The 12,420-nt window shown below is 34.1% G+C and overlaps 1 protein-coding gene across 2 annotated transcripts in view; it reads right to left on the reverse strand.

The window, feature by feature from the left end:
• FOXP2 (forkhead box P2) overlaps window positions 1-12,420 on the reverse strand; it is a 528,540-nt gene that overhangs the window by 103,993 nt on the left and 412,127 nt on the right. The window contains exon 6 of one of the 2 annotated variants that reach the window (XM_082662358.1): window positions 11,380-11,454. The exons of the other annotated variant lie outside the window; for it this stretch is intronic. Coding sequence (XP_082518484.1) covers window positions 11,380-11,454 — 75 coding nt within the window. The remainder of the gene's footprint in view (window positions 1-11,379; window positions 11,455-12,420) is intronic. 2 annotated transcript variants of the gene reach the window in all.

Genomic DNA, 12,420 nt, shown 5'->3' on the forward strand with positions numbered 1-12,420 from the left:
TGAAAAAGAGACTATCATAATATTTCTGCATATATTTCACCCCAGTTACATGTTCTGTTTTCACTAAAAGGTTTTTCTAAAAAGTGAAGAGGTATATTTTATTAATTACTAAAAATCGACCAATTACTTAAAAAGTTAAAAAATCTTAATGTATCTAAATGTTTCATAAAATAATTAATGTTCTTCAGATTTATATTAATCCACCTTAAATTTCGGAGGGGAAGGAAAGAACACTTACATTATGATTAGGTTATTAGAGTCTCTTATAAGAAAATAGTTGCTAAGTTTTAACTCTAACGAGTAGCTATTCTTTTGGCTAAAAATATCAGAAAGTATAACAAATATGGTGAGAGTAAAGCTGTCATAACTAGAAAATTTTAACAACCATGAATACACCCTTCCCTTCTTTCATACAGTTTGTCCGAGAAACAGGAACCCCTGAAAGGTGATGATACAAAGCTCAAACTTAGATGTCAAGACACTAGGGGAGAGAGACAAGATGGTAGTCACAAGCCACAAACAGATTTAATAAATAATATAAAGAGAGGTACTAACCTAGCTATGAGTTTACTCATTTTCAAATTTCTGTCCATTTTAGATGAAAGTGGGTTTCTAATTCCTTTAGAGATGAATTACCTCCACCTATGCCCTTGAGGCCAGCACCCTCCCCCAATCATCTTTCAGAGCTGGTTTCAACTCTGTTCTTTTCCTTCTTGCCGTTTTAATCTTTTCATCTCCACTGCCCCCTCCCCCCAAGACCCTTCCTCAATTCTACTCCCGCAAGCCCCCATCCTATCATCTCCCTATTAATCAGTATTTTTCCCAAAGGACTAGTACACTACTTGTCTACGTATACTCTTTTAGTTACCACTCGAGTCACTGCCAGGGACTATATTCTTTGAAACTACTCTTATCAAATCTAATAACTTCGTTCATGTCTCACCCCACAGGCTTAAAACCACCCTTCAGTCTGTGATAATGCTTTTTAAAAAATCTCTTCTATTGTTCTTTGACTGATCTTGCGAATTCTGTGGTTGTCTTCCTTTTTACAATTTCCTTCAAAACAATGGACTCTAATTTCCTGCATATGGCCTGACTTCTAAAGATGCAACATCTCCAAGTCGTCGCTGTCTGCTGAACATGGATATCCTACCAGCAATGCAAATACACCTCCCAAACAACACTTTTATCACCTCTAACTTCCTACTGCCCACCATCAAACCTGCTATTCTTCCTGTGTTCTAGATATCACGAGATTCCCAATCAAACAAACACAGATATCCAGGCACAAAATTCCAGAGATCTCAATTTTTTATGTTCCTCTAATTGCCAACATATCTTTTAGATCAAAGTGTTGTAGTCTCCCTTAAATCTGTCCTCTTATTTCCTTACCCTGTCCTTCCCCTAGATAAGATGACAACAACTTAATTGAACAACATCCAATTAATTTTTTTGGACAACATCCTCTCACCTAGACACACAGACTCCACTATTTTTTCTATTTCCAATCACTTCTTCCTATTGCTCCCAAGGATATCTTTAAATATGATACTCTTGTTATGTTATATCCACTTCGTTGCTCAAAATCTTACAGAATATTTAAGGGTTTTTTTTTTTTTTTTTTTAAAGCCAATTAAAACTTCAAATTCTGGCTGTGGTCCATATATTTAAAGACTATGCAACAACTTTTCCCCATAATGTTCTCCAATTCCCAAGATACAATACACTATGCCCTAACTTGAAAACCACCTATCCTTTTTTTTCTTTCTGTTCTATAACGTAGCTGATTCTGTCCTCATCACCTAGAATGCTCTCTACACTTCTAGCATGATGAATTTGTTTTTGTTTTTTTTCTCAAAACTTCACCTCTAATAAACCTCTTCCATCTACTTGTCCTCAGTACAATGATTAAATCTTTTTTTACAGTTTGCATTGATTTTTCAGTCCTAAATTATATATTTTCCACCTTCACAGTATACAATTTTCAAATGCAGGTGATCATTATTTTACTGAAAATTTTTGTAGCATGGTCAGTTATACAAAGAATGTGCTCAGTGAATATGTGTTGAATGGAACTGAATGTCAGGGGGCTGTGTAAGAATAATTCCAAAGTGTGGAATGGATTAGTATAGACATACAAGATCAAAAGAGTGATCAACCAATGTGGACTACCTTGGTGAAAGAGCATTCCTGTGGGACAGTAATTGAGCTGGACCTTGTATAACCAGTAGAATCTGATAAGCTGATAAGAAAAGAGAGGAAGTTACAGAGTGATAATAACACATGAAAAGGAACAGAAAAAAATGGAATAGTGTATGTTTGGGAACAGGAAGTAGATACATCAGTTAGAACCCAACATTTTTATTTGTGAAATAATAGGGCATAAATCTGGGAAAGGAAAAGAGTCCAGTGGCGTCCAGCAGACACTGGGCAGACATTAAAAACTGTACACAAGTTATGAGAAAAGGAAACAGGAGCAATTATTTATCCTATGATGGTAACAATAAAAAAAGGGTTTATGTGCTAATTAACAATGATAGCATTGATCGTTCCAGACACTTTGTAGGACTTTTCTAGAAGCATAGTTTCTCAACAGACTTCTAATCTCTGTACTCATTTCTATAGCTTTAAGTAGTCAATTTACAAGTGCTATGAATATTTTTTACAGGATCAAAGGTGTATGTTAGTCACTTAGCATTTTCATCTGGTCAATTCAAGGATCCATTCTGAACTTTACCTATTTAAATGTTTGATATTTCAATATCAGACTTAAAGTATCAATATTATATCATCCACTTTACTTTGTATTTTAAAGTCAGGATGACTCACAAGTCACTTATGTTCAATTGTTCAGACAATATTTAACTGATGGATAGTAAAGAGACAACCTGAAAAGCCAGGGAAACCCTACAGAGCAACTGATCTTGCTTGGATGTGTAGGGAATAAATAAAAGGGGATAAAGGGAAAATGCCTCTAAAAGATTAAGACTTTGTAACTATTAAGCTTATGCCTCTAAACATTAGGAGATAAATAGCAATGCTCTGCATAACTTTAAAAAATAAGTCTTTTTTTCTAGTTGAAGTCCTAACAAAAGAATGTAAGCAATAAATCAACAGTCTGGGATTTTGTGATTCACTTTAAAACATTTCTGGGGGAATCACTAAAGATCCTTGAATTTTTCTTTTCTAAAACCTCAACCTATAAATTAGACTATCTCACAGATCTGACTGAGACCTTAAAAGTGTCCTCAATTATTTGTAGTGAGGTGGATGGACTTAGAGTCTGTCATACACAGTGAAGTAAGTCAGAAAGAGAAAAACAAATACCGTATGCTAACACATATATATGGAATCTAAAAGAAAAAAAAAAAGGTTCTGAAGAACCTACGGGCAGGACAGGAATAAAGACGCAGACGTACAGAATGGACTTGAGGACATGGGGAGGGGAAGGGTAAGCTGGGAGGAAGTGGAATGGACATATATACACTACCAAATGTAAAACAGATAGCTAGTGGGAAGCAGCTGCATAGCGCAGGGAGATCAGCTCAGTGCTTTGTGACCACCTAGAGGGATGGGATGGGGAGAGTGGGAGGGAGATGCAAGAGAGAGGAGATATGGGGATATATGTATATGTATAGCTGATTCACTTTGTTATAAAGCAGAAACTAACACACCATTGTAAAGCAATTATACTCCAATAAAGCTGTTAAAAAAAAAAAAGTGCCCTCAAGTAGTCGGGTAATATGCACAGTAATTTCAAAAGTGATCATGAAACTGATCCGGTTTTTGAAACCTTATTATAGGTAAATATGATTAGCAACATTTGGAAAAAGGGAGTGGTTTCTTTCTTTAACAGATATATAGAATTAAAATTAAAGTACACAGTTTGCCAAAATTAATATATATGAACCATGGCTCAAGACTAAAGAACTATCAGATCATCAAGAGTTCTCCTTGAATTCAATGAATAATGAAGAGATAAAAGGAAAGTCACTTGGATTCTTTAGTTTCCTCAGTTGTAAAATAAAGGAGTTGAATTAGATGAATCTTAAGGCTCTTTTAAGCTAACATATTCCATCAGTCACTACTGATGGAAATGCATGTTGATTAGACACCCTCGCCTCCTTATTATGGCAATGCACTAACAGGGCAGAATCCCTCTAATAAAGCAAAATGACTATGTAGGTAATATACAGAAAGACAAGGGTAAACATGCAAAAGATGTATACTTTCCAGCCTTAATATGCAAATGAAGTATATTTTTCACCCTCAACATAAGAGAGTATTAAGAGAGGTGCAACTTACAGGCAACAACGATTTAGGGAGAAATAGAGATAAAACAACAGTACACATGTAATTCATATTATTTTATTTCTTTTAATTTTATATTGATTACCTATGTATCAAGAAAATATTGCATATATAACATTAAATTTCTAAACCTTTAGGCTTGTTTATCAAATTTTGTTATCATTTTGCCAACATTCTTTCTCTCTCTAAAATTACACAACCACATGTGAATTTATGAATTATGCTTAATTTAATGAGAATTTATCTCTGAGATATTTACTTGATGCCTCCTTTTCACTGTAGTATCTCTTAAGAATACTCTTACGTAAGAGTACTTAAGTAATATCTCTTCAGTTCTCTCTCATTCTATACTGTTTTAAGCCCCACTAAATATTTTACAACTCAAATCCTAAATTAGAATTAAGATATTATATTGTTACTCTGGAGTGTCATGTTATAACACACTGAATTTGAGTGGTAGATTACTTCTGCCAATATTCCAAAATATCTCACACTATCTCAAGAGAGAACAGGAAGAAGGTCTGCTGGAATGGTAATGACGACTTCAGGGAAAAGAGCTTAGGAACATGGCTGCAAGAGCTGGAGCATTTCATGCTGTTCCTCAATGTTAAATACGACAAAAAAGTTTCATCTTGAAAAGCTTAACTTGATATAAGACTTTATTCTTTATTTTATCAGTAGCATGAATCTACTTGCACCAAATTTATTACCATTCTGATAAGGAATATAATTAATTGGAAATAAACAAGTGCAATTTCATCTAAGATGTATGGTGCATTGTATGATTACAGCATGACCAAATTCTGATAATAGTAAGCTTTCTGAACACCACTGGATAAAGGTTTAAAGTACAGTGTGCAGTTTCAGGTTTAAGTTTGAATGCCAATGGGAATCATGTACTGTTTAACATGATATCCTATGTATTAAAATATATGAAAAATCTGGTTATTTAGAAATATCTTTAAGTGAATATATTGCTGCATGAATGGTGCCAGTAATAAAAATTTGATTCTATAATTTGTCAATCATATGCATAACAAATGACTCATTTGCCTAATGAAAATTACAAATGTAAAAAATTTAACTTCAAAAAGAAGAGAAAGAAAAACGAATTGCAGATAGAACTCAATAAAAACACATGGACGGGGCTTCCCTGATGGCACAGTGGTTGAGAGTCCGCCTGCCGATGCAGGGGACACGGGTTCGTGCCCCTGTCCGGGAAGATCCCATGTGCCGCGGAGCGGCTGGGCCCGTGAGCCACGGCCGCTGAGCCTGCGCGTCAGGAGCCTGTGCTCCGCAACGGGAGATACGTGCGTGTGCTCATGAGCTGTGAAAATGTATACACTAGGATGACTTGTTTTTTTGTGCCTTTCACTTATTACTATGCTACAATAAATGATGTGGAAATATACAAGGAACAGAAATACAAATAATAAATACAGAATACACATTTTATCAGTGATGTTTAGAAATATGCAAAAACTATAGAGTGAACTGTTAGAAGTTAATACAGATTATATGTCATATATGTAGAGACTATCACTAATAGCTCATTACAAATAACTTTAAATGTGAAAGGAAAAATACAGTCTTCAAATGGGCAACATAAATTCACATTATTGCCACATACATATTCTAGTGTGTGTATCAATTTAGTTGATGAAAAATATATTAACAACAACAAAACCAGATAACTAAATAAATAATCCTTTCATCAGCCCCTGATTTCTGCCATACTAATGCTTTGGTGAATCATCAAGGGGAGTAAATTATTCATTACAAATTTCAAAGAGGAGTCCCCATTGAAAAAGCTCTGCTACTGGTCCTTCTTGGAACCAACATCAAGAGAATTCATGGCAGTCTCAAATATTGCAATAAAATAAAAGGTGAGAGGCAATCACTCAGGAGAGGTGTCTAGAATGAACTGAGCTCAGGGAGCTACATCCCAGTTGAATGAGGTGTGTAAAGATAATTATTAATATCTTGAGTTATACTAGGAAAGAAAAAGATTAATCAAGGAGTTGCATGCAAATGTCAGTCAAGGCTTTAAAAAACAGAAACCTTTATTCTACTTGCAACGGAGAATCTGGAAGGTTTTTAATAGTAGCTCTAAACATGGTCACTATATTATAGCGTTATGGCATTAACAAAATCGGCTGTAATATAGGTGTTTGAAATGTTTGACTATCTTAAGGTTTATTTTAAATCAAAAATCTAGCACAATACCAATCCCATCGTAATAGTGAATATAAACTACTCAAAAATTGAACATGAGGAATTAACAAATCTGATTTTTACTGCTTCATCATAAATTTAAAATTTTACTAATACAACTTTGCATTAATAGCAAAGAGTTAAATCTTGCAATATAGGTTTTATATAGAAAGGACTCTCTAAAAATTTTTATCCCAGGTTGTCTCCAGATTGTTAGTTAAAATGATCAACATTACTAATAAGTAGTAATTTATCTCTAATTCTTGGTTAATCTCTGCCAATACATTTATAAAAGAGAAGGGAAGAAATAATTGGAGATAATCTGGCACTGCCACATGTGTTTCCTAATTTCCTATCTTCACGTGTTCTGGTTGGATACAGACAATTGAGAGCACAGTCACTTTTCTTAACATTCTTTAGCCATGATTTTCCTTGACTGCCTGAGGATATCATTTAGCTCTGGTGAGGCAGTGCTCTTTTTCTTTCACTTAGCTTAACAAATCAGAAAACATTTGGATAACCGATTTTTGTGAGGGAAAAAGTCAGTGTTCAACTTAAATTAATGAATATAAAGACTTTCCTCTCAGGAAGGAACATTTCCATCTGTTCTGCTCATGGCATAAGGTGATGCCCAAAGCCCCTTAGCGTTAATACCAAATGCATATTTAAATTTATGTCAAACAGAATTGCCTCTTTGGTCCAAGCAAGAGTATACTGATGATACTACAGATACTGCCTCAAACACCTACTGCACACTTCCTGTGTGTTAGTCATCATGCTCAGTACTTTTGGGGGTTATCAAATGTAATCCCTGTACCACCCTATGAGGCAGATACTATTATTGTCCTAATTTTACAGATTGAGAGCATGAGGCTAAAAGAGGTCAAGTAATGTGCCCAATATTCAACTAGAAAGCTGATTCCAGAGCCCATGGGACAGAGTATTTGGTATTGGGCAGAATTTATGTAAAGCCTAAAAAGAGAGATGAATTTGGAACAGAAAATAAGAGAATCTTAAAACTGTCACTATCCCCTTTTCCTTTTTTCTTTCTTCCAATTCACAATTCCCATCAAAATAAAACATTCAGCAGTCAGTCACAACAGAATCAAGATCTGTAGGGGAAAAGATGACAATGTGGTCAATATAATTTGAATGTGATATAAAACTGCTAGACCAAGACCAGCCAAGTCTTATTTTTAATTTATAGGTCCAACAAATTTTGCTCATCAAGATATGCATTTGACCCAGTGGTAAATGCTTTGAAATTAAGATCCAGAAGACAAAGACTCTGAGCATTCTCCTAACGGCCTTAGCACTTAGAGCTAACAGGCAGAGTCCTATGTAAAATAGTATTCACATAGGTGTAAAAACCTATAGGCAAGACTAACAATAATATTATCCGCAGGTAGGTGCTAATAAGGCCATTCAGGCAGATGAGGTGTCAACAACGTCTACTTCTTGAGGAGTGAACTTGGGTTGCTACTGTGTGGTAGGGAAGCCAAAGGTTGTGAAATTTAGGATCTTGACAGAATTAGCCACTTGTAAAGCTGTTTGGTATTTCAGGGGAAAAAGAAAGGCACCAATTCCATTACTAAAGTTTGAAATAAAAGTAAAATAAGTGAAGATTTTTCCAGATTAGAGTTAAATATACATCATTTGAAAAAATTGAGGGTGAAAAGCAAGTATCGAAAAGAAATCTCTTACAATGATGCTCACTTACACTCATCTTCTTGTTTTTTAAAGCCAGAACTTAATGCTTTTTCCTATAAAATTCAAACTTATAATAAGAGTATTAAATTGTTACTCTTAGAATATTAAATGTACAACCTCTGGAGCCCAAACATTTCTTTTACAAAAAACAGGAAACAGAATTTAAGATTACAAGTTTTAGGTAGACGTGATGTGAGTACAACTACTACTGCCCAGTACAGCAGTGAATTAGTAGAGGCACAATAAACATAATCTATTAGTGAGTTCGTAAAAGTGTCTCTACTGTTCAACAACATGATAATAAGGAGGCACAATACTTAGATGATGGCCAACATCTTCTGGCTACTTCCAGACCAAAACACCAGAAAATACTCCTTTGAAATATATTTTCATTGCATCTTTGGTTAGGAACCTGACACCATAAGTACCTGAAAGAAGATGATATGATGGAGAGCTTTTGACATCCGTTTAATCTCATGTAACATTATGTAACATTACTATTTCTTTAAGATAATTTGGGCTTTAACCTACATTTGGTAATTGTAAGTGGCTTTCCCCCGCTGAGATTTATAGTACTTTACTTCAGGCTTGTTAATAAACTTATAGGAGATAGGGGGTAAAATTAATTTAATCTGCCACTTTAGAACACATGCCTGAAAATTTTGTTTTTTTATTTGTGAAGGTGGACCAATCATGGAAGTAATACGTGTGATATTAAGTTAATCCACTGATAGGGCATTATGTAGGGTCTCTTAAGAATTTAGAAAACTATTACAATGGTTCACAATTTATTATAAATGTGAGGTATATAGATTATAAAGGGACAGGGCTGGTTTTAGATACGCCTATCTATTCTTTCTATACCTTTGTTCCTTCCATCCCACCAGTAATCTCATGGTGGTCGAGTACCACCCCAGCATACTAGTACTTATAAAATTTAACAAATACTAAGAGAGAGCCATGACCATCACATAGAAACTGTCAACTATGAATAACAAATAGTATTTGTTTTAGTTTGCATCTTGGTTTTAAATCACATTATGTAGCCATTTTAGCTTGCAGAAAGTTTAATATAATCAATAAAGAAAATAAGCATCTACTTAGTATTTAATGTTTCCCCTGTGTTGTGAAGTCAAGAACCATCATTTGCAAAGTCACTCAGTGACTAATTTGAAGTATTTAGTTTGGTGCACTGCAGGGATGGAAAACACCTGATCTATGCACTGCCATGCTCTCTCCCCCCACCAACCACAGCAGACCTCACTAATTTATCCTGTTGTTCTTTCTGTCTTGGAGACTAACTGCAGTCTCAGACACGTGGCACAACCTCAGACTCCTGTTCAACACTGCATTCAAGGCAGCCATGAACAATGTGGCATACCTCTGGAAAGACCAATACATTGGTGATCACAAACTATAGATTATAGATTGGGCTATAGATTCAGGCTTGCCATTGAGGAACTGCAGGGCACCTGTGAGCCATTCATTTAATTTCTCCATCGTTTGTTTTTATTCTGAAAACATTTCAGTGAAAATATAAAGATCTGTTGCTGTAGATTTATTTTTCCATCAGTAGAGTAGATAATAATTTTTTAAATGGTAGAAGTAGATTTACATAAAGAACAAACACTATTATTGGTTAAGCCATCTCACTCTTCAGTCTAAAGAAAACAATTTTTCCATTGAAATTATTTTAGGAAAAAGTGTTACCAATTAAGAATACTGCCTGTTCCATTTTTAATGCACTTTTTTTTTAAGTATAATTTTGAATGAATCTTCTTTACTAAGTTAAAATATAGTTATTTTTGAAGTGTGACTTTATTTTCTTCAAAACATAGAGAAAACCTAAAAATTAAGATTATTTTAGTCTTTCACATAAATTTACATAATTTCAGCAAACCTTAACACTGCTTTTTAATTTTTGCTAGTTTTTCAAATGTTATTATTGTAAAGAAAGCTTAGAAGGGCAAACACTTTAGAATTAAAATGAATGAAATCCCAAACTAGATAATTTCAGATCATTATGAAACCTAATTTCATGTGCAAAATTTATTACCAATCCCCTGCATTCACTATTTCCATAAAATAGTACGTTACTGCCGTTTCCATTTCATTTTTGTTTTGCATCTAACATTTAAAAAATGTTTAAAGTTTATATATTTTCCACAAAGAAGAGCATCCCATGTTAATTTGACTCTATTTTTATTGAGAAAAATCTTTTGTTTTTTCAACTAAGGTATGAAATTATATATTTCTTCTTCATTCAGGAAGACACTGATTATTTGTCTATGAGATTAATTATGTTGTGTTCTACCAATCATAAATTAGGAAATATTAGGTATATGGTAGTAAAAAAAGATAAGTTTTGGGTGAGTCAATTTAGGAATATTCTAGACCATGGAAACTAAAAAAGTACATCAATTCTTAAGGAAACAAGCAAAAATTCTATATATGAAAATATACGACTTACATATTTAGAGATTCCTTAGGAATACAGGTAGTATCCATGGTAAACAGAAACATGAAGTTGCTCTATTTAAAAATTCTTGAACGGCCACTGCAAGATTGTTATTCATTTCCAAGGCTAACCAGTATGTGAACTGGGTCATGGAAGTAATTTTCATTGGATATTATAGTCTAAAGAGACAAATTACACTCTAGTGACAGAATATGTAAAAAGAGGCCTTGGCATATTTATATGGTAACTTGCAGAACGTGGAACAGGAACTTTTCCCTAAAATATGTATTGTATCTATCCATAGTCTCAATGCACTTATTTGATGCATATCAATACCATCTCATCAAATTATTCCTAAATCTGTTCAAGAAAAGTGTAGTGGTTCAAGAAAAGTACAGAGGTGAAAAAGCCATATGCTCTCATATATATAAGGTAAACTTTAACGCCATCAACTCACAGAAACGGTGAACTGTATGTATATCTGATGAAACATAATTGAAGCAAGAATATAAGAAGTAATAGAAAACAAACTAATTACATCTGTGCCTTAACATTAGTCATCTCTTGATCATCTGCATCAATGGAAGGTAGCGGCTGATAGAAAATCACAGACCATCTCTTTAGCAGGGTTGGGTCTATGGCCTTGTGCATAGTAGCTGAATTACTCATTGCCCAGTGTAACTTACTGCAAATGTGTTGTGAGGATGCCCATCACCAGAAGAGTGGCCACAGACACATAATTTTGTTTCTGGAAGCAATTCCTAGATTAAACAAAGAGAATCAGGAGTTGGCTTTTTTTTTTTTTTTTTCCCCAATCTTAAGGCTTAACGCTAGTAATGTACATTATCATTTAAGAAAATATTATTTGGATTATTATCTTGGTAGGTTGACCTAGGCAAGACTACTCCACCTTTGTCTCACAGCTAATAATAGTATTAAATAAAATTGAAAAAACAGGAATAATTTGGCAGATGTTAATTTGAATATTTGAACGTACGAAATAACCACTAACCAAAAATTACCGATCATCTACCAGGATACTGACTTAGGAGCCTCACTTCCCACTTCTAAGCTAAAATTATGGCCAATGTTTATTAATAAATATTCCTACAGCTTTAAATGGTACTGTGATTTTAGAGTATGGCATGCTATTTGTCCCTAAAACTTTATCTCTTTTTGAAAAAGCTAACTGTTGACTTGTAGTCAATTATAACCAACACGAATGAACGTAAATCCTGTCTTGTCATGAAATGTGAGAACAATCACAAGAATCTCTTTAAATAAACTGCCTTGGCTCTGCATTACTATAACACAAATATTGCCATTAAATACATATTTAAGACTATGGAGCTAAACTCAGTAATCTCTGTTAAAACCTGTTGAATTGTGTCATTTGTATTGAAAATTACTCTATACACTCAAATGAATAGTTTGTGTTTTTATCTGTAAAAGCAAAGCGATTATTTATTGATAAATGACATGGAATGTCATTTTTTACCTAAGTAGCATCAGACATTTCAAAAGATTTTGTCTGAAGGGCAAAAGGATTACACTGCATTTGTGTAGACCATGTGACAACACATCCTTAGACTTCATGTATGATATGAAAGGATGATCCCCATTCATAAGATACACAAGGGAAATTATATCAGAAAACAAGAAAAGCAAGGAGGGATGTGGTAGGGGTGTCAGGGAGTATTTGTAGTGGTTTGATGCATGTAAATATT

The sequence above is a fragment of the Grampus griseus genome (assembly GCF_964374135.1).
Source record: "Grampus griseus genome assembly, chromosome: 9".
NCBI lineage: Eukaryota > Metazoa > Chordata > Mammalia > Artiodactyla > Delphinidae > Grampus > Grampus griseus.